This window comes from Oncorhynchus keta, unplaced genomic scaffold (assembly GCF_023373465.1).
Source record: "Oncorhynchus keta strain PuntledgeMale-10-30-2019 unplaced genomic scaffold, Oket_V2 Un_scaffold_5444_pilon_pilon, whole genome shotgun sequence".
NCBI classification, from domain to species: domain Eukaryota; kingdom Metazoa; phylum Chordata; class Actinopteri; order Salmoniformes; family Salmonidae; genus Oncorhynchus; species Oncorhynchus keta.
Window position 1 is genome coordinate 1,310,001 of NW_026290960.1, and position 23,333 is coordinate 1,333,333.

The 23,333-nt window shown below is 46.9% G+C and overlaps 1 protein-coding gene across 50 annotated transcripts in view; it reads right to left on the bottom strand.

Annotated features, from left to right (window-relative positions):
* Positions 1-23,333, bottom strand: part of LOC118378325 (protein unc-13 homolog C-like) — a 290,696-nt gene that overhangs the window by 202,383 nt on the left and 64,980 nt on the right. For all 50 annotated transcript variants that reach the window (XM_052516681.1, XM_052516689.1, XM_052516680.1 and 47 more), the window contains exons 8-12: positions 21,289-21,516; positions 12,255-12,396; positions 5,366-5,535; positions 2,761-2,876; positions 2,486-2,649 (exon numbers count right to left, since the gene is read on the bottom strand). In XM_052516681.1, coding sequence (XP_052372641.1) covers positions 2,486-2,649; positions 2,761-2,876; positions 5,366-5,535; positions 12,255-12,396; positions 21,289-21,516 — 820 coding nt within the window. The remainder of the gene's footprint in view (positions 1-2,485; positions 2,650-2,760; positions 2,877-5,365; positions 5,536-12,254; positions 12,397-21,288; positions 21,517-23,333) is intronic.

Sequence of the window (23,333 nt, forward strand, 5' to 3'; positions counted from 1 at the left end):
AATACCATGTTCACTGTAACACTCCAATACCATGTTCACTGCCACACTGCAATACCATGTTCACTGTAACACTCCAATACCATGTTCACTGTAACACTCCAATACCATGTTCACTGCAACACTCCAGTACCATGTTCACTGTAACACTCCAATACCATGTTCACTGCAACACTCCAATACCATGTTCACTGTAACACTCCAATACCATGTTCACTGCAACACTCCAATACCATGTTCACTGCAACACTCCAGTACCATGTTCACTGTAACACTCCAATACCATGTTCACTGCAACACTCCAATACCAATATACACAGAGAGACACATACACACTCTGAACACATCATGTCCATGCCTATAGGCCTGAGTTGATGAAACTTCAAAACATCTGATTCAGCTAATCACACACTTCTAGGAAACGTCAAAGCTACGCAACATAGTTCTGATTTGTTGAGACTCAGGAGCGACTGATTAGTGTAATCAGTTGTTGTAGGGTTGAAGCCCAATCCTCCAGAAGGGTATAGCTTCCCAAATGAAGGGATGGCCACCACTGGGCTGTGTGGTTTAGAGGGTCCATCCATTATACAAGGTCTATTTGGATCAGGTCTGATGAGCTGGTGTAGAAGGCCTTCAGGGTCGACTCTCCTCTATCCCCTCTCTCACTCAATTCAATTACATTCAATTCAAATCAAAAGGCTTTATTGGAATGGGAAACAGGTGAAATAGATCATCAACAATAGTGAAATAAACAATAAATAATTGACAGTAAACATTACACTCACAAAATATCCAAAAGAATAAAGACATTTCAAATGTCATATTATGCCTATATACATTGTGGTAGCAATGTGCAAATAGTTCAAGTACAAAAGGGAAAATAAATAAACTTAAATATGGGTTGTATTTACAATGGTGTTTGTTCTTCACTGGTTGCCCTTTTCTCGTGGCAACAGGTCACAAATCTTCACTGAGTCAGTACATAGTCAAAGCAGTCAGTCACAGTGGTCAGGTATTCTGCCACTGTGTACTCTCTGTTTAAGGGCCGAATAGCATTCTAGTTTGCTCTGTTTTTTTGTTTAATTATTTCCAATGTGTCAAGTATTTATATTTTTGTTTTCTCATGATTTGGTTGGGACTAACTGTGTTGCTGTCCTGGGGCGATGTGGGGTCTGTTTGTGTTTGTGAACAGAGTCCCAGGACCAGCTTGCTTAGGGGACTCTTCTCCAGGTTCATCTCTCTCTCTCTCTCTCTCTCTCTCTCTCTCTCTCTCTCTCTCTCTACCTCCCTCTCTCTCTCTCTCTCTCTCTCTCTCTCTCTCTCTCTCTCTCTCTCTCTCTCTCTCCCCTCTCTCTCTCTCTATCTCTCCCCTCTCTCTCCCTCTCTCTCTCTCCCTCTATCTACCTCCCACTCTCTTCTCCCCCCTCGCCCTCTCTGTATCTCTCTTTCCCCTCTCTCTCTCTTTCTCTCCTCTATCTCCCACTCCCTGCCCCCCTCTCTCTCCCTCCCTCTCTCTTTCCCTCCCTCTCTCTCTGAGCTGAATCCTTTCAACTAAACCTAAGTAGGTCATGGGAATAGTGAGAGAGAAGGAGAAGGCTGCCTCTTAACAGGTATCTATTCTGCTCTACAGTCAGGCATTGACTGTTAGGGTAGTGTCCCAAATGGCACCCTATTCTCTTTATAGTGCACTACTTTTGACCAGGACCCATGGGGCTATTAGGGAATAGGGTGGTGTTTGGGACACGGATTTATATGAGATAGTTTAATACTGATACAAGGAAAGGTTAACATGAGGTGCATTTATTTCAAAGGTTTTCAAAAATGAGCAGCCCATTTATCTGGAAGGACAGTCATATCAATTATTTATTAAATAGCTTTTCAAAACTCAGCGAGTGAGACAAAAAAATGGAGCGGGAGGGAGAGGGGGAGAGGGAGAGACACACACACACACACACACACACACACACACACACACACACACACACACACACACACACACACACACACACACACACACACACACACACACACACACAAACGCACAAACGCACGCACGCACGCACGCACGCACACACACACACACACACACACACACACACACACACACACACACACACACACACAGATGCTCACATTGGGGAGCATAATTCATTACTGTGCTCTCAGCCTCCAGATTACCCAGAAGCACTTGCGGGAGGCAAGCATGGAGAGAGAACACTGAAACCCATGATGACTTCCTGTGAATTCCCATGGTGGCTTTAGAGCGGACAGCGCACACACACGCACACACAGAGAGACAGGCAGCCAGGCGCTTCCTTCTCTCTCACACATGCACACTCTGAACCATAGAAATTGAATCCATTGATTCTATAGTTTTAACACTGAGGACACAGAGGCATGCTTTCCTGTATTATATCAGCACAGCAGTAAGCCTTCAGAGAACCAAGAGGAGAGAAAAGAGGGAGAAAGAGAAAGAGAGCGTCCTTACGTCATGGCCTGGTAGATGGACTCTACTCCGTATCTCATGGCGAACTCGTCCACTATCTCCTGGGACACGTCATCATAGTAGACCTTCCACGCCTCCTCTCCTTTCACCTCTGGGATCTTCACCGCTCCACTGTTCTTTACCTCCGTCAGGTGGTGGAACAGGTTCTAAAGGAAGAGAGAAAGACAGGATGAAGAGAATAACATGAGAGAAGAGGAGTAGAGGGAGACAGTTCCTGGAACAGTTTCCATAGAGTGGTGAAAGTATAGATGTCTTACCTCATGTAAACAGGTGTACTGGCCGTGGGGCGGAGCTACTTTCTCCTCTCCCTTCATCTCCACGTTGAGCTTCAATCTGATGGCTCCCGACACCATCGACTTATCAGTTCTCTTATCTAGAACACAGAACCAGACTTATCAGTGCTCTTATCTAGAACACAGAACCAGACTTATCAGTGCTCTTATCTAGAACACAGAACCAACCAGTGCTCTTATCTAGAACACAGAACCAGACATATCAGTTCTCTTATCTAGAACACAGAACCAGACTTATCAGTGCTCTTATCTAGAACACAGAACCAGACTTATCAGTTATCTTATCTAGAACACAGAACCAGACTTATCAGTGCTCTTATCTAGAACACAGAACCAGACTTATCAGTTCTCTTATCTAGAACACAGAACCAGACTTATCAGTGCTCTTATCTAGAACACAGAACCAGACTTATCAGTGCTCTTATCTAGAACACAGAACCAGACTTATCAGTTCTCTTATCTAGAACACAGAACCAGACTTATCAGTGCTCTTATCTAGAACACAGAACCAGACTTATCAGTTCTCTTATCTAGAACACAGAACCAGACTTATCAGTTCTCTTATCTAGAACACAGAACCAGACTTATCAGTGCTCTTATCTAGAACACAGAACCAGACTTATCAGTTCTCTTATCTAGAACACAGAACCAGACTTATCAGTGCTCTTATCTAGAACACAGAACCAGACTTATCAGTTCTCTTATCTAGAACACAGAACCAGACTTATCAGTTCTCTTATCTAGAACACAGAACCAGACTTATCAGTTATCTTATCTAGAACACAGAACCAGACTTATCAGTTATCTTATCTAGAACACAGAACCAGACTTATCAGTTCTCTTATCTAGAACACAGAACCAGACTTATCAGTTCTCTTATCTAGAACACAGAACCAGACTTATCAGTGCTCTTATCTAGAACACAGAACCAGACTTATCAGTTATCTTATCTAGAACACAGAACCAGACTTATCAGTTATCTTATCTAGAACACAGAACCAGACTTATCAGTTCTCTTATCTAGAACACAGAACCAGACTTATCAGTTCTCTTATCTAGAACACAGAACCAGACTTATCAGTGCTCTTATCTAGAACACAGAACCAGACTTATCAGTTATCTTATCTAGAACACAGAACCAGACTTATCAGTTCTCTTATCTAGAACACAGAACCAGATGCATCAGTTCTCTTATCTAGAACACAGAACCAGATGCATCAGTTCTCTTATCTAGAACACAGAACCAGACATATCAGTTCTCTTATCTAGAACACAGAACCAGATGCATCAGTTCTCTTATCTAGAACACAGAACCAGATGCATCAGTTCTCTTATCTAGAACATAGAACCAGACTTATCAGTCTTCTTATCTAGAACACAGAACCAGACTTATCAGTTCTCTTATCTAGAACACAGAACCAGATCCATCAGTTCTCTTATCTAGAACACAGAACCAGATGGATCAGTTCTCTTATCTAGAACACAGAATTAGATGCATCAGTTCTCTTATCTAGAACACAGAACCAGATGCATCAGTTCTCTTATCTAGAACACAGAACCAGATGCATCAGTCTTCTTATCTTAAACACAGAACCAGATGCATCAGTCCTCTTATCCAGAAAATGGTACCGGTCTTATCTAGAACATAAAAACAAACTTAACTAGAATATAGAAACAGTCTAATCTAGAACATGGAAGCAGTCGGATCTGGAACATATAATCATTATTATCTAGAACATAGAAACATTATTATCTAGAACATATAACCAGTCTAATATACAACATATAACCAGTTTTATAGAGAACATAGAACCAGTTTAATCTAGAACATAGAACCAGTCTTATCTAGAACATGGAAGCAGTATGATCTGGAACATAGAACCAGTATTCTCTATAACATGAAAGCAGTCTGATCTGGAACATATCATCATTATTATCTAGAACATAGAAATATGATTCTCTAGAACATAGAACCAGTCTTATCTGGAACATATAATCATTATTATCTAGAAGATATAAATATGATTCTCTAGAACATAGAACCAGTCTTATCTGGAAAATAGAACAAGTCTTATCTGGAACATATAATCATTATTATCTAGAACATAGAAATATGATTCTCTAGAACATAGAACCAGTCTTATCTGGATAATAGAACAAGTCTTATCTGGAACATATAATCATTATAATCTAGAACATAGAAATATGATTCTCTAGAACATAGAACCAGTCTTATCTGGAACATATAATCATTAGTATCTAGAACATAGAAATATGATTCTCTAGAAAATTGAACCAGTCTTATCTGGAACATATAATCATTATTATCTAGAACATAGAAATATGATTCTCTAGAACATAGAACCAGTCTTATCTGGAACATATAATCATTAGTATCTAGAACATAGAAATATGATTCTCTAGAAAATAGAACCAGTCTTATCTGGAACATATAATCATTATTATCTAGAACATAGAAATATGATTCTCTAGAACATAGAACCAGTCTTATTTAGAACATAGAACCAGTCTTATCTGGAACATGGAAGCAGAATGATCTGGAACATACCTAGGTTGTACCACACATCCATCTCCCCGCTGAGCATGCGGACCTCGATGATGGTCTGACCCAGGAAGTCGTCCGACTCTCGTTTGAAGTGTTGTTTCATGCGAGACTTGATGTCATCATCCTCATCCCACACACGCACCTTGATCCGGTCTGTAGCGTTGTGACACTCACTGGACAGCAAGCACCATGTGTAAAAAAACAGCACCAGTAAAGTGAGTTAGTTTAGGGCGATATTAAAAAAAGACAAGTCGCTATTATAATAAAATACAATGATTATCAGAACACTTTGCTATTCTCATTCATTGCAGCTGCAGTGCTGGTTGTCGTGTGAGTGGGTGTAGGGAGAACACACATATTATGGCGTATAAAAGCATTGACAGTGCTGAATAACAACTTAAACACGCTGTATTTGTTGAGTCTCTTTAGTCAAAGTTTTAACCGTTTTGAATTCTCACAGTATCAACGTTCCTGTGCGTTCAAGTTTTTTTTTTACAGTCTATGGCTCGAGGAAACTGTGCAGACACAGTGATCTGAACTATCTTATTGGCCAGCGGTAGGCCTGTAGGTGCACTTGATTTCCTCTCTGGACCTGCCGGGTAAGCGGAGTTCTATCTTCAGACACATGAAAGGGTTCAAAATAGGAACAATTTCCCTTCACGTCATTAGGGCTGCTGAATCAAGTGCATCTGACGCCTACAACACAAAAGAAATAGAAAATGTGGAACGTAAGGCTTTATTGTTGTTGTTTTCAAAGAAATGTTTGGTGATTGACTAGGAATGCCTTGGAGATCGACCAGTCGATTGTGATCGACAGTTTGGTAACCACTGGTTTAGGGTGTCCAAACCTCATGCCTCTATCATAATTCGTTCAAAAGTTATTGCCGTTTTTACCCTTGTAGGATTGCCCAAATTAGGGTGACTAAATCAGAGAAAAAAAGCTGTAAAAATCTAGAAAATAGCCCTTGAAGGTGAAAAGCTGTGTGGCCCTATTCCCTCCTCCCTCCTCCCATCCTCTCTAGAGCCACTCAGCTGTTTTATCTACTGGCAGCAGCTCTGACCTAACTTGATATGACCTCACACTATCCTGGAGCACAAACAGACCTGGAGACTGAGTGTAGTCACGTTACAGTCATATGTAATGGCTAGGGTTGGCATAGTGTGGGTGGCTGCTAGGTTAGGGTTGTCATTGGGGCTTCAAAGGCTTGGGAGTGGTCTGGAGTTGTCCTCTCTGCTAGATGTATGTGGGAAATGAAAGACCTGGAAGGAGGAGAGAGAGGAGAATGAAAGAGAGTAGAGGAATAGAGAGGAGAGAGAAGAGTAAAGTAAAGTAGAGAAGAATAGAGGAGAGTAAAGGGAGAGGAGCTGGGGGAGGGGCCAGGAGAGAAGAGGAGAGGAGAGGAGAGGAGAGGGAGATGAGAGGGGGAGGGGCCAGGAGAGGAGAGGAGAGGAGATGAGATGAGATGAGAGGGGGGAGGGGCCAAGAGAGAAGAGGAGAGGAGAGGAGTGGAGAGGAGAGGAGAGGAGAATGAAAGAGAGTAAAGGAACAGAGAGTACAGGAACAGAGAGGAGAGGGAGAGAAGAGTAAAGTAAAGTAGAGAAGACTAGAGGAGAGTCAAGGGAGATGAGAGGGGGGAGGGGCCAGGAGAGGAGAGGAGAGGAGAGGAGAGGAGAGGAGAGGAGAGGAGAGGTGAGGGGAATGTCTGTCAGGTGGGATTGACATCATTTTGCCCCACCGGCTCTCTTTAGGAAACCCTGCTGTCCCTAGTGTTCCCCCACTCAAGGGGTGTGTGTGTGTGTGTGTGTGTGTGTGTGTGTGTGTGTGTGTGTGTGTGTGTGTGTGTGTGTACGTGTGTGCGTGTGTGTGTTAGTGGCACCCACAGATGGATGTCCCTGCCAGGCAGAGAGCTAAGATTCCAAGACCCTGTCACATGGCATGAGGATAACATCTTTTCTCTCTGTCTCTCTGTCTTGTTTTCTCTCTGTCTCTCGGTCTTGCTGTCTTGCTGTCTCCTTGTCTTGCTGTCTCTCTGTCTTGTTTTCTCCTGTCTCTCTGTCTCTCTGTCTAGTTTTCTCTCTGTCTCTGTCTCTCTCTCTTGTTTTCTCTCCCCCTCTATCTCTCTCTCTCTCTCTCTCCCTCTTTCCATCTCCATTTTGTTTCCACAGGAGGTAAGCGTGAGCAGTGTAACTCTATCTGTGTCGCATTCTGTGGTTTCTCATTAACACTGGAGATACGGACGCACGCATACACACACACACACACACACACACACACACACACACACACACACACACACACACACACACACACACACACACACACACACACACACACACGCATACACACACGCACGCACGCACGCACACACGCACACACACACACACACACACACACACACACACACACACACACACACACACACACACACACACACACACACACACACACACACACACACACACACACACACACACACACACACACACACATACACACAAGGCAGCTCTAACAAAGCCTCTTTGGCTCCTGGATATGTTCTATATATGGTATTCTAATCACCAGCGCTATGGTTTCTATGGAAATGGGGTGCTTGATTAGTCTTTATCTATGTATGTCTCTATTTAAAGCTGGAATCCATACTTGATGAAACTGCCACATTCGTTGGTAATATTACAACAAAAGTTATTTCAAACAACAAACTTGTTTTCTTGTCTCTGACATTAGTGCACATCATTAGTGCACATCACTTCCCGCGCCATAGAAAAGCAGAGGATGTATTGCAACATAATGTGTTCAGGATGCTGGATGATCCTCTTCTCTTTTATCATCAAAACAAAAACAGCAACAATTGCGGCCGTGGTGAACAATGGTGCTGTTCAACCTGACGCGTATTTCAGCTTGAAGTCCATATAGGATACTGCAGATACTGTGATGTATTTATACAACAACAGGATATACTGGCTTTAGAACAGACTCTTTAAGCCTCATGACGTTGATGTGAAATGTGTCGTTCATAGTGCTATAGTGTTGTTTTACAGAAAGCCATATTCCAGTGTTCTAGGTTGTGTTAGATAATACCATAAGTTCTCGGTTCTCTGTGTACCTTAAATCAACATGATCAACATCACAATCAACATGACAGTCTGTCACTACTCAGAGTTCAGAGTTCAGACTCATAGAGAGCCAGATTAAAACCATAATACCTTCTCCAATGTGACACCATGGGTCAATCTCTCTCTAGCACATCAGCACTACACATCATCAAAAGTTCCCTCTCCATTTTAGAAGTTGTTTATTTAAAAAGGGCCTGAGCTAACATGGGTTAGCTTCATAATACTTCCAGTAAACTCAAACAAAGCTGTACACTCAAAGCTGGGGGTGAAATGAAGCTTGGCATTCAGGCCAAAGAGTTCCATTTTGGTTTCATCAGGTCAGAGAATCTTGTTTCTCATGGCCTGAGAGTCTGAGATAATAGCTTCTCATGCTTTCGCCGAAAAGCATTTAAAAAATCTGACTTGTTGGCTAGATTCACAATGAGGGTAGCTTTAATTCAGTACCTTGCATGTGTGTTTTAATCAAAGTTTGAGTTTTAGCGAGTACTATTAGCATTTGGCGTTGCGCATTTCCATTTCCTGTTGGCTAGGTGGGACGCAGACGTCTCACTTATCCCTAAGAGGTAAGTGCTGAGACTGCACTTGTGAAGGTGGTAAATGACCTTTTAATGGCATCAGACCGAGGCTCTGCCTCTGTACCTTAGTGCTCCTAGACCTTAGTGCTGCTTTTGATACCATCGATCACCACATTCTTTTGGAGAGATTGGAAACCCAAATTGGTCTACACGGACAAGTTCTGGCCTGGTTTAGATCTTATCTGTCGGAAAGATATCAGTTTGTCTCTGTGAATGGTTTGTCCTCTGACAAATCAACTGTAAATTTCGGTGTTCCTCAAGGTACCGTTTTAGGACCACTATTGTTTTCACTATATATTTGACCTCTTGGGGATGTCATTCATAACATTAACTTTCACTGCTATGCGGATGATACACAGCTGTACATTTCAATGAAACATGGTGAAGCCCCAAAATTGCCCTCGCTAGAAGCATGTGTTTCAGACATAAGGAAGTGGATGGCTGCAAACTTTCTACTTTTAAACTCGAACAAAACAGAGATGCTTGTTCTAGGTCCCAAGAAACAAAGAGATCTTCTGTTGAATCTGACAATTAATCTTAATGTTTGTACAGTCCTCTCAAATAAAACTGTGAAGGACCTCGGCATTACTCTGGACCCTGATCTCTCTTTTGAAGAACAATGTATCCATGCTTTTGTCACTTCTAGGTTAGACTACTGCAATGCTCTACTTTCCGGCTACCCGGATAAAGCACTAAATAAACTTCAGTTAGTGCTAAATACAGCTGCTAGAATCCTGACTAGAACCAAAAAATGTGATCATATTACTCCAGTGCTAGCCTCCCTACACTGGCTTCCTGTCAAGGCAAGGGCTGATTTTTACCTACACGTACGCTATGGTCACAAGACGCAGGCCTCCTAATTGTCCCTAGAATTTCTAAGCAAACAGCTGGAGGCAGGGCTTTCTCCTATAGAGCTCCATTTGTCTGCCTACCCATGTGAGAGACGCAAACTCGGTCTCAACCTTTAAGTCTTTACTGAAGACTCATCTCTTCAGTGGGTCATATGATTGAGTGTAGTCTGGCCCAGGAGTGGGAGGGTGAACGGAAAGTCTCTGGAGCAACGAACCACCCTTGCTGTCTCTGCCTGGCTGGTTCCCCTCTTTCCACTGGGATTCTCTGCCTCTAACCCTATTACAGGGGCTGAGTCACTGGCTTACTGGTGCTCTTTCATACCGTCCCTCAGAGGGGTGCGTCACTTGAGTGAGTTGAGTCACTGATGTGATTTTCCTGTCTGGGTTGGCGCCCCCCCCTTGGGTTGTGCCGTGGTGGAGATCTTTGTGGGCTATACTCGGCCTTGTCTCAGGATGGTAAGTTGGTGGTTGAAGATATCCCTCTCATGGTGTGGGGGCTGTGCTTTGGCAAAGTGGGTGGGGCTATATCCTTCCTGTTTGGCCCTGTCCGGGGTGTCATCGGATGGGGCCACAGTGTCTCCTGACCCCTCCTGTCTCAGCCTCCAGTATTTATGCTGCAGTAGTTTATGTGTCGCGGGGCTAGGGTCAGTTTGTTATATCTGGAATACTTCTCCTGTCCTATTCGGTGTCCTGTGTGAATTTAAGTATGCTCTCTCTAATTCTCTCTTTCTCTCTTTCTTTCTCTCTCTCGGAGGACCTGAGCCCTAGGACCATGCCTCAGGACTACCTGACATGATGACTCCTTGCTCCCCAGTCCACCTGGCCGTGCTGCTGCTCCAGTTTCAACTGTTCTGCCTGTGATTATTATTATTTGACCATGCTGGTCATTTATGAACATTTGCGCATCTTAGCCATGTTCTGTTATAATCTCCACCCGGCACAGCCAGAAGAGGACTGGCCACCCCACATAGCCTGGTTCCTCTCTAGGTTTCTTCCTACGTTTTGGCCTTTCTAGGGTGTTTTTCCTAGCCACCGTGCTTCTACACCTGCATTGCTTGCTGTTTGGGATTTTAGGCGGGGTTTCTGTATAGCACTTTGAGATATCAGCTGATGTACGAAGAGCTATATAAATACATTTGATTTGATTTGATTCAATTTTGGTTTCATCAGGTCAGAGAATCTTGTTTCTCATGGCCTGAGAGTCCTTTAAGTGCCTTTTGGAAAACTCCAATCGGGCTGTCATGTGTCTTTTACTGAGGAGTGGCTTCCGTCTGGCCTCTACCATAAAGGCCTGATTGGTGGAGTGCTGCAGAGATGGTTGTCCTTCTGGAAGGTTCTCTCATCTCCGCAGAGGTACTCTGTCAGAGTGACCATCAGGTTCATGGTCACCTCCTTGACCAAGGCCCTTCTCCCCCGATTGCTCATTTTGGCCAGGCGGCCAGCTCTAGGAAGAGTCTTGGTGGTTCCAAACTTTTTCCATTTAAGAATGATGGAGGCCACCTTCAATGCTGCAGAAATGTTTTGGTACCCTTCCCCAGATCTGTGTCTGACATGCACTGTCAACTGTGGGACATTATATAGACAGGTGTGTGCCTTTCCAAATCATGTCCAATCAATTGAATTTACCACAAGTGGACTCCAATCAAGTTGTAGAAACATCTCACTGATCAATTGAAACAGGATGCACCTGAGCTCGATTTTGGGTATCATAACAAAGGGTCTGAATACTTATGTAAATAAGGTATTTCTGTCTTTATTTTTAATAAATGTGCAAACATTTCTAAAAACCTGTTTTCCCTTTGTCCTTATGGGGTAGTGTGTAGATTGACGAGGAAAAACATTTATTTAATATATTTTAGAATAAGGCTGTAACGTAACAAAAGGTGGAAAAAGTCAAGGGGTCTGAATACTTTCCAAATGCACTGCGTATGATATTCATGTCAATAACACATTTTTCAGTGAAATGCATTGGAATGATTTTCCATCTCCTCTCCACTCATTTGTTGGTGTTGTAGGTTCTACATGTCTGTGATAACAATGTCTGCAGGAGTGTTTGTGTTACAGCTGAAGAAGGTAGCCCTGTCTGAGCCAGAATGGCCCCTAGGGTAGGAGCATACCTCCTGTTTCTGCAGCCTGAGGCAGTCGTTATGTACCCCACCTGGACAGGACCTATGGTCATGTGTGCATATATTTTATCTATGGGTGGCCCCAGCAGGAATCATACCAACGGGTTGCAAGTGTCATGCTCTACCGACTAAGCCACAAAGGACCACGTCTATAATACAGCCTGTAGTACACTGGCTTAGGTTGTAGTAATGTTGTAGCAGTGATATACTGCATGTTCATACTCACAAGAAGAACTTCTCGTCCCAGACAGGGTTGAGGTTCCCAAAGATGGTCTTGGTACGCCGTTTGGTCTTCCCTACCTGGACAGTCACATAGGGGTCACTGGCACCTGTCTTATCCTTGGCCTGCAGACCCTGGGCACACATCACTGGAGAGGAGAGAGGGGGAGGCAGGGAGAGATGGGGGAATAGAGGGAGGCAGAGGACAGAGGAAGGTAGGGGAAGACAGAGGAAGACAGGGGATGATGGGAGAGACAGGGGAAACATGGGAAGACAGGGGGAGACAAGGGAGACAGGGAAGACAGAGGAAGACAGGGAAAGACAGGTGCGACAGGGAAGACAGAGGAAGACAGGGGAAGACGGGGGAGACAAGGGAGACAGGGAAGACAGAGGAAGACGGGGGAGACATGGGAAGACATTGGGAGACAGGGAAGACAGAGGAGGACAGGGAAAGACAGGGGAGACATGGAAGGCAGAGGAAGCCAGGGGAAGACAAGAGGAGACAGGGGAAGTAGGGGGAGGTTGCCGAGGCAGGGGGGGAGACAAAAATAAAAACAGTAAGACTTAAGAGGCTTTTGTTTCAGTCCAGTACTAATATACAGTATAATATACACATATATATATATGTAACACGTAAAGCCTCCAGGTTTAATGCTGTATTACTTGCTATGCACTAGTATGAGCCTTGTCCTATGTCTAATGTACATATAGGTACCATAGCCATGTAAACTTGTCTCCAGTATAGCCAATCTGTTTGTTGGGGAAGCAGTGAATGTTGGCTTCGCCAACAGACAGATACCTAAGAGAGACCAGTCCACCACCATCGCACATGACCATGCACAAGCACATACACACACACACACTACATTTAAATAAAACATTTTTTATAGCAGACGCTCTTATCCAGAGCGACTTACGTTGATCTTAAGATAACTTGTTGAGACAACCACATATCACAGTCTTTGTAAATACATTGTTCCTCAATAAGGAAGTTATCAGCAGAGTCAGTGCAAGTAGGTAAAAACAAGTGCACTTGTGTTTTTTATGGGGGAATAAGACTGAGATGCCTTATTAAAGACACAGCACTTAAAGATGCTGAACATCTGTCATTTCAGCCAGCAGTTTTGAAAGTGGTGTTCATGAGCCAAAACAGGTCCCCGTTTCTTGTGTATTACATCATCCAACTGTGTACTACGTCATCCAAGTGTGTACTACATCATCCAACTGTGTACTACGTCATCCAACTGTGTACTACGTCATCCAAGTGTGTACTACGTCATCAATTTCTTGTGATGTGTTAAAGGTGGAATATGCAGAAATCACTCCTCCAATTCCTGGTTGCTAAAATTCGAATATTTAAGTTTATGTGATAAAACGAGCAATTATGGAATACAGTAATACATTAGTAACACCTTCTCTTTCCAAGACATAGACTGAATTTTTTATTTTTTTATTTCACCTTTATTTAACCAGATAAGCTAGTTGAGAACAAGTTCTCATTTACAACTCTGATCTGGCCAAGATGAAGCAAAGCAGTGCGACAGAAACAACAACACAGAGTTACACATGGAATAAACAAGCGTACAGTCAATAACACAATAGAAAAACGAAAGCCTATATACAGTGTGTGCAAATGGCATGAGGAGGTAAGGCAATAAATAGAACATAGTAGCAAAGTAATTACAGTTTAGCAGATTAACACTGGAGTGATGGATGAGCAGATGATGATGAGCAGATGGTGGTGTGTAAGTAGTGATACAGGTGTGCAAAAGAGCAGCAAAGTAAATAAAAACAATATGGGGTTGAGGTAGATAGATTAGGTGGACTATTTACAGATAGCTGATGTTTAAAGTTAGTGAGGGAAATGTAAGTCTCCAGCTTCAGCGATTTTTGCAATTCGTTCCAGTCACTGGCAGCAGAGAACTGGAAGGAAAGGCAGTCAAATGAGGTGTTGGCTTTGGGGATGACCAGTGAGATATACCTGCTGGAGCGCATGCTACGGGTGGGTGTTGTTATCATGACCAGTGAGCTGAGATAAGTCAGAGCTTTACCTAGCATAGACTTGTAGATGACCTGAAGCCAGTGGGCCTGGCGATGAATATGTAGCGAGAGCCAGCCGACTAGAGCATACAGGTCGCAGTAGTGGGTGGAATAAGGCACTTTGGTAACAAAACGGATGGCACTGTGATAGACTACATCCAATTTGCTGAGTAGTGTATTGGAAGCTATTTTGTAGACAACATTGCCGAAGTCGAGGATCGGCTAGAGTAAGTTTGGCGGCGTGAGTGAAGGAGGCTTTTTTGCGAAATGGAAAGCTGATTCTAGTTTTGATTTTGGATTGGAGATGCTTGATATGAGTCTGGAAGGAGAGTTTACAGTCTAGCCAGACACCTAGGTATTTGTAGTTGTCCACGTATTCTAGGTCAGAATTGTCCAGAGTAGTGATGCTAGTCGGGCGGGCGGTGCGGGCTGCAAATGGTTGAAAAGCATGCATTTGGTTTTACAAGCGTTTAAGAGCAGTTGGATGCCACGGAAGGAGTGTTGTATGGCATTGAAGCTCGTTTGGAGGTTATTTAACACAGTGTCAAAAGAAGGGCCAGATGTATACAGAATGGTGCCGTCTGCGTAGAGGTGGATCAGGGAATCAATTGAACCCTGTGGTACCCCCATAGAGATTGCCAGAGGTCCGAACAACAGGCCCTCCCATTTGACAAACTGAACTCTGTCTGCGAAGTCGTTGGTGAACCAGGCAGGGCAGTCATTTGAGAAACCAAGGCTATTGAGGCTGCCGATAAGAATACGTTGATTGACAGAGTCAAAAGCCTTGGCCAGATCGATGAAGACCCCTGCACAGTACTGTTTTTTAAAAATCAATGGCGGTTATGATATCGTTTAGTACCCTGAGCGTGCAAAGGTGCACCCATGACCAGCTCGGAAACCGGATTGCACAGTGGAGAAGGTACGGTGGGATTCTTTTTTTGCAGCTCTTTCATCTGCTATCTGGATTCTGGATTTGGGTGAAGGAGAAGCTGGGGAGGCTCGGGCAAGTAGCTTTTGAGTCAACATGTGCCACCATCCCTTTGGAACACTTTCGACACCTTGCAGAGAGTCCATACCCCTATGAATTGAGGCTGTTCTGAAGGCAAAAGGGGGGGGCAACTCAATATTTGGAAGGTGTTTCCTAATGTTTTGTACACTCAGTGTATACTTTAGAGAATCATTGTACCATCTAAATCTCTGTTAAACATGTTTTCAATTACCCAAAATATAGTTTTTCAGCTGTTTGAAGCTGGTATGCAAAACCGATAGTAAAAGATGCAAACACTAAACTTAACAACAGGAAGCATAGAAACTCTGCACATAGAACAGATCTACCGCGTCTTAAATTTGCTTTCAATAAGAATGACAGATCTATAACTCACATTTTTATGTGAATTTGGTCAGGTCGGCCAAAAAGTTATATATTATAGCTTTTAGATTTTGCAATTCATGTAATATGTTGCATCTTCAACTTGACATTTGTCCTATATTTTCATTTAATCCCAGCCCCTGTGGGAGGCCTTTTGCCTTTTGGTTGGCCATCATTGTAAATAATAATTTGTTCTGAACTGACTTGCCTAGTTAAATAAAGGTTCAATAAAATGCCCTAGCCAGACTATACCAACAACAACTACTTGCTGAAAGACAAAATATACTTAGGTTAGCTACTCTTGCAGAGACTATTTGTCTTCCCAGGCTATAGATGAGGCACACACACACATAGACACACACCCCCACCAACACAGACACACAACCTATATCCCATTAACAGCTCCCCTCACACACCCTGCTCCACACACCCTGCTCCACACACCCTGCTCAACACACCCTTAACCATCCATCTCAGACAGGAAGTAGTAATTCCCAGCCCCATAAAAGGTAAAAGGACACTGGACATTAAATATGTATGAGTGACACTCTGTATTATTCATGTTACATAACTCCCCCAGCCAGCCCCTCTGCTGTCGTTGACAGAGACTGGTGGGAAGCTACAGCCTTGTGTTGCCCCCGGCAGCAAGGACTACAATACAATGAGAGAGAGGGGGGGGAGGGGATGAGAGGGAGAGAGCGAGGGGATACAGGGGATAGACAGAGATAGGGAGGAAATGACAGAGAGAGAGTGAAAATGGAGAAAAGGGGGAGAGAGAGAGGGGTAGCAGAGAGAAAGAGGGGTAGAGGAGAGAGAGAGGGGTAGTGGAGAGAGAGAGGGTGATGTGGAAAGGGATAGGGAGGAGTGGAAAGGGAGAATAGGGGGAGAGAGAGGGGTAGCAGAGAGAGAGAGGGTGATGTGGAAAGGGAGAGGGAGGAGTGGAAAGGGAGAAAAGGGGGAGAGAGAGAGGGGTAGAGGAGAGAGAGAGGGTGATGTGGAAAGGGAGAAAAGGGGGAGAGAGAGAGAGGGGTAGCGGAGAGAGAGAGGGTGATGTGAAAAGGGGGAGAGAGAGAGGGGTAGCAGAGAGAGAGAGGGTGATGTGGAAAGGGAGAGGGAGGAGTGGAAAGGGAGAAAAGGGAGAGAGAGAGAGAGGGGTAGCGGAGAGAGAGAGGGTGATGTGAAAAGGGGGAGAGAGAGAGGGGTAGCAGAGAGAGAGAGGTTAATGTGGAAAGGGAGAGGGAGTAGTGGAAAGGGAGAAAAGGGGGAGAGAGAGAAGGGTAGCGGAGAGAGAGAGGGTGATGTGGAAAGGGAGAGGGAGGAGTGGAAAGAGAGAAAAGGGGGAGAGAGAGAGGGGTAGAGGAGAGAGAGAGGGTGATGTGGAAAGGGAGAGGGTGATGTGGAAAGGGAGGGGGAGGAGTGGAAAGAGGGAAAAGAGGGAGAGAGAGAGGGGTAGAGGAGAGAGAGGGTTATGTGGAAAGGGAGAGGGAGGAGTGGAAAGGGAGAAAAGGGGGGTAGAAGAGAGAGAGAGGGTGATGTGGAAAGGGAGAGGGAGGAGTGGAAAGGGAGAAAAGGGGGAGAGAGAGAGGGGTAGCGGAGAGAGAGGGTGATGTGGAAAGGGAGAGGGAGGAGTGGAAAGAGAGAAAGGGGGAGAGAGAGGGGTAGAGGAGAGAGAGGGTGATGTGGAAAGGGAGAGGGAGGAGTGGAAAGGGAGAAAAGGGGGCGAGAGAGAGGGGTAGAGGAGAGAGAGAGGGTGATGTGGAAAGGGAGAGGGAGGAGTGGAAAGAGAGAAAAGGGGGAGAGAGAGGGGTAGCGGAGAGAGAGGGTGATGTGGAAAGGGAGAGGGAGGAGTGGAAAGGGAGAAAAGGGGGAGAGAGAGAGGGGTAGCGGAGAGAGAGGGTGATGTGGAAAGGGAGAGGGAGGAGTGGAAAGGGAGAAAAGGGGGAGAGAGAGAGGGGTAGAGGAGAGAGAGGGTGATGTGGAAAGGGAGAGGGAGGAGTGGAAAGAGAGAAAAGGGGAGAGAGAGAGGGGTAGCGGAGAGAGAGAGGGTGATGTGGAAAGGGAGGGGGAGGAGTGGAAAGAGAGAAAAGAGGGAGAGAGAGAGGGGTAGAGGAGAGAGAGGGTGATGTGGAAAGGGAGAGGGAGGAGTGGAAAGAGAGAAAAGGGGGAGAGAGAGAGGGGTAGCGGAGAGAGAGAGGGTGATGTGGAAAGGGAGAGGGAGGAGTGGAAAGAGAGAAAAGGGGGAGAGAGAGAGGGGTAGCGGAGAGAGAGGGTGATGTGGAAAGGGAGGGGGAGGAGTGGAAAGAGAGAAAAGAGGGAGAGAGAGAGGGGTAGAGGAGAGAGAGGGTTATGTGGAAAGGGAGAGGGAGGAGTGGAAAGGGAGAAAATGGGGGGGGGTAGCAGAGAGAGAGGGCGATGTGGAAAGGGAGAGGGAGGAGTGGAAAGAGAGAAAAGGGGGAGAGAGAGGGGGAGAAGAGAGAGAGGGTGAGTGGAAAGGGAGAGGGAGGAGTGGAAAGAGAGAAAAGGGGGAGAGAGAGGGGTAGAGGAGAGAGAGGGTGATGTGGAAAGGGAGAGGGAGGAGTGGAAAGGGAGAAAAGGGGGAGAGAGAGAGGGGTAGAGGAGAGAGGGTGATGTGGAGGGTGATGGGAAAGGGAGAGGGAGGAGGGTGATGTGGAAAGGGAGAGGGAGGAGTGGAAAGAGAGAAAAGGGGGAGAGAGAGGGGTAGAGGAGAGATAGGGTGATGTGGAAAGGGAGAGGGAGGAGTGGAAAGGGAGAAAAGGGGAGAGAGAGAAGGGTAGGGGGAGAGAGAGAGGGTGATGTGGAAAGGAGAGGGAGGAGTGGAAAGAGAGAAAAGGGGGGAGAGAGAGGGGTAGCGGAGAGAGAGAGGGTGATGTGGAAAGGGAGAGGGTGATGTGGAAAGGGAGGGGGAGGAGTGGAAAGGGAGAAAATGGGGGGGGGGAGAGGGGTAGCAGAGAGAGAGAAGGCGATGTGGAAAGGGAGAAAAGGGGGAGAGAGAGAGGGGTAGCGGAGAGAGAGAGGGTGATGTGGAAAGGGAGAAAAGAGGGAGAGAGAGAGGGGTAGAGGAGAGAGAGGGTTATGTGGAAAGGGAGAGGGAGGAGTGGAAAGGGAGAAAATGGGGGGGGAGAGGGGTAGCAGAGAGAGAGAAGGCGATGTGGAAAGGGAGAAAAGGGGGAGAGAGAGAGGGGTAGCGGAGAGAGAGAGGGTGATGTGGAAAGGGAGAGGGAGGAGTGGAAAGAGAGAAAAGGGGGAGAGAGAGGGGTAGAGGAAAGAGAGGGTGAGTGGAAAGGGAGAGGGAGGAGTGGAAAGAGAGAAAAGGGGGAGAGAGAGGGGTAGAGGAGAGAGAGGGTGATGTGGAAAGGGAGAGGGAGGAGTGGAAAGGGAGAAAAGGGGGAGAGAGAGAGGGGTAGAGGAGAGAGAGAGGGTGATGTGGAAAGGGAGAGGGAGGAGTGGAAAGGGAGAAAAGGGGGAGAGAGAGAGGGGTAGAGGAGAGAGAGAGGGTGATGTGGAAAGGGAGAAAAGGGGGAGAGAGGGGGGGTAGAGGAGAGAGAGAGGGGTAGAGGAGAGAGAGGGCGATGTGGAAAGGGAGAAGGAGGAGTGGAAAGAGTTGGAAAGAGGCAGAGAACGGCTGATGTCTATGTTGGCTCTGTATAATGTAGTAAAATGTACCGCAACTACAGAGCTGAGTGATGTAGAGAAAAAGAGAGAGAGAGAAAGAGACAGAGAGAGAGGGGGGGTGAGAGATATAGAGTGAGAGGGGTAAGGGTGGAAAGATGGAAAAAAGGAGTGATGGAGAGAGGGAGTTTATTAAGTATACTGTATTCTCCTTCCTATAGCAGTCTATACAAATCCACTGATCCAGGGCTGGGATGTAGCAGTTAGCTGATGCAGAACATTCACATCTCACGGCTGCCTATCTATCTACCGCCAAAGTGCTACACAATCAATGTGTGTCTGTGTTCATCAAATGAATAATACATAAATAAAGAGTCAATAAGTCGGTTCCTAAACAGGACGTTGGATAAGGCCATAGAGATAGATGGGAGAGTGAGGCAGTTTTTCTCTCTGTCTCAGTCTCTTGGGGATTGATTGACACACACAAGGAATGGCAGGAATGCTAGCTGGGCAATAATATATCTCAGCTCAGCCCAACCTGGTGTAATTTAGCCCAGAGGAACTGTATGCTCTAGTCGCACCGCTGCAAGGTAATACACGCACACACACATCACCTATAGGGCGGAGCACAGAATCAGCCACAGTGGTGGATCGCCCTTCCAGCTATGTGCCTTGCTCAAGACGATCTGAAGACATGTATTATAGTCCAGCAAACCTTCCCAGCACCAGGCCGTGATGTTGACCTTGGTTGACCACTAGGAGGTTCCCTCCAGTCTAGCTTGCTTGGTTAGGGGCGAAGGCTTAGTTCTTAGTGTTGGTACTACTAACCTGTGATGTTGATCTTGGTGGACCACTAGGAGGTTCCCTCCAGTCTAGCTTGCTTGGTTAGGGGCGAGGGCTTAGTTCTTAGTGTTGGTACTACTAACCTGTGATGTTGATCTTGGTGGACCACTAGGAGGTTCCCTCCAGTCTAGCTTGCTTAGTTAGGGGCGAAGGCTTAGTTCTTAGTGTTGGTACTACTAACCTGTGATGTTGATCTTGGTGGACCACTAGGAGGTTCCCTCCAGTCTAGCTTGCTTGGTTAGGGGCGAGGGCTTAGTTCTTAGTGTTGGTACTACTAACCTGTGATGTTGATCTTGGTGGACCACTAGGAGGTTCCCTCCAGTCTAGCTTGCTTGGTTAGGGGCGAGGGCTTAGTTCTTAGTGTTGGTACTACTAACCTGTGATGTTGATCTTGGTGGACCACTAGGAGGTTCCCTCCAGTCTAGCTTGCTTGGTTAGGGGCGAGGGCTTAGTTCTTAGTGTTGGTACTACTAACCTGTGATGTTGATCTTGGTGGACCACTAGGAGGTTCCCTCCAGTCTAGCTTGCTTGGTTAGGGGCGAGGGCTTAGTTCTTAGTGTTGGTACTACTAACCTGTGATGTTGATCTTGGTGGACCACTAGGAGGTTCCCTCCAGTCTAGCTTGCTTTGTTAGGGGCGAGGGCTTAGTTCTTAGTGTTGGTACTACTAACCTGTGATGTTGATCTTGGTGGACCACTAGGAGGTTCTCTCCAGTCTAGCCTGCTTGGCTAGGGCGAGGGCTTAGTTCTTAGTGGTGGTACTACTAACCTGTGATGTTGATCTTGGCGGACCACTAGGAGGTTCCCTCCAGTCTAGCCTGCTTGGCTAGGGGCGAGGGCTTAGTTCTTAGTGTTGGTACTACTAACCTGTGATGTTGATCTTGGTGGACCACTAGGAGGTTCTCTCCAGTCTAGCCTGCTTGGCTAGGGGCGAGGGCTTAGTTCTTAGTGTTGGTACTACTAACCTGTGATGTTGATCTTGGTGGACCACTAGGAGGTTCCTCCAGTCTAGCTTGCTTTGTTAGGGGCGAGGGCTTAGTTCTTAGTGTTGGTACTACTAACCTGTGATGTTGATCTTGGCGGACCACTAGGAGGTTCCCTCCAGTCTAGCTTGCTTGGTTAGGGGCGAGGGCTTAGTTCTTAGTGTTGGTACTACTAACCTGTGATGTTGATCTTGGCGGACCACTTGGATGTTCCCTCCAGCACTGCTTGCTTGGCGGTCTTCAGGTGTCCAGTGAAGTCTTCTTTAGAGATCCCAAACATCTCCTGGATGACCTCAAACACCTCAGGACGGTTCTTCTCCCTGATCTTCATCCTCTCCTTCATGGCCATGATGATGTTCAGGGTCTTGTCCTCAGCGCCATGCTTAGAACTCTTCTCCACCGCCCCTAGAACACCACACACACACAGGAAAATACACACACACACACACACACACATACACACACACACACACACAGAAAAAAACCACACCATTACAAATTACGTTACAGCATTGTGCTTAGATCTCTTGTCCACCACCTTAGATTTCCTCTGGCCCATGTATCAAACACACAGATAACTTTCTCACGTGCTCTTTGTGGACTCTGTCTCTCTTTCTCTACCTTTCTCTTTTGGGTATATTGTCCCTAGAACACAATGGGAAGCAGTTGTTGTAGGAGGAGGATGTTACAAATACTGTCTGTGATTAGAATACAGTTAGAAGCATCCTTTATTCTGTGTGTTTGTGTGTGTGAGTAGGGGGTAGGGGTTAGAAAGACCTTGGCTACGGCCCATCTCTCCCAAACACACACTTCTGCTTTCTCCTCATGCTTTTATTGGACCCTCCCTCTCCCCTCTCTCCCTCCCTCCCTCTCCCCTCTCTCCCTCTCTCCCCTCCCTCCCTCTCCCCTCTCCCTCTCTCCCTCTCCCCTCTCTCCCCCCCCCTCCCCCTCTCCCCTCTCTCCCCCTCCTCTCCCTCTCTCCCCTCCCTCTCCCTCTCTCCCCTCCTCCCCCTCTCCCTCTCCCCTCTCCCCTCTCCCTCTCCCTCTCTCCCCTCTCTCCCTCTCCCCTCTCCCCTCTCTCCCTCTCCCCTCTCTCCCTCTCCCTCTCTCCCCTCTCCCTCTCTCCCCTCTCTCCCCTCTCTCCCTCTCCCCTCTCTCCCCTCTCTCCTCTCTCCCTCTCCCCTCTCTCCCTCTCCCTCTCCTCCTCTCTCTCCCTCTCTCCCCTCCCCTCTCCCTCTCTCCCTCTCTCCCTCTCTCCCTCTCCCCTCTCTCCCCTCTCTCCCTCTCCCCTCTCTCCCCTCTCTCCCTCTCTCCCCTCTCTCCCTCTGCCCTCTCTCCCCTCCCTCCCTCTCCCCTCTCTCCCCTCTCTCCCTCTCCCCTCTCTCCCCCTCTCCCTCTCCCTCTCTCCCTCTCTCCCCTCTCTCCCCCTCCCTCTCCCCTCTCTCCCCCTCCCTCTCCCCTCTCCCCTCCTCCCCTCTCTCCCTCTCCCCTCCTCCCCTCTCTCCCTCTCCCCTCTCTCCCTCTCTCCCTCTCCCCTCTCTCCCTCTCTCCCTCTCCCTCTCTCCCTCTCCCCTCTCTCCCTCTCCCCTCTCTCCCCCTCTCTCCCCTCTCTCCCTCTCCCCTCTCTCCCTCTCTCCCTCTCCCCTCTCTCCCTCTCCCCTCTCTCCCCTCTCTCCTCTCTCCCCTCTCTCCCCTCTCTCCCTCTCCCTCTCTCCCCTCTCTCCCCTCTCTACCCTCTCTCCCCTCTCTCCCTCTCCCTCTCTCCCCTCTCTCCCTCTCCCCTCTCTCCCCTCTCTCCCCTCTCTCCCTCTCTCCCTTCTCTCCCTCTCCCTCTCTCCCCTCTCTCCCTCTCCACTCTCTCCCCTCTCTCCCTCTCCGCTCTCTCCCCTCTCCCTCTCCCCCTCTCCCTCTCCCCTCTCTCCCCTCTCTCCTCTCCCCTCTCTCCCTCCCTCCCTCTCCCCTCTCTCCCCCTCTCCCCTCCCTCCCTCTCCCCTCTCTCCCCTCTCTCCCCTCTCTCCCCTCCCTCCCTCTCCCCTCTCTCCCCTCCCTCCCTCTCCCCTCTCTCCCCTCCCTCCCTCTCCACTCTCTCCCCTCTCTCCCCTCTCTCCCTCCCTCTCCCCTCTCTCCCCTCCCTCTCTCCCTCTCTCCCCTCCCTCCCTCTCCCCTCTCTCCCCTCTCTCCCCTCTCTCCCCTCCCTCTCCCCTCTCTCCCTCTCCCCTCTC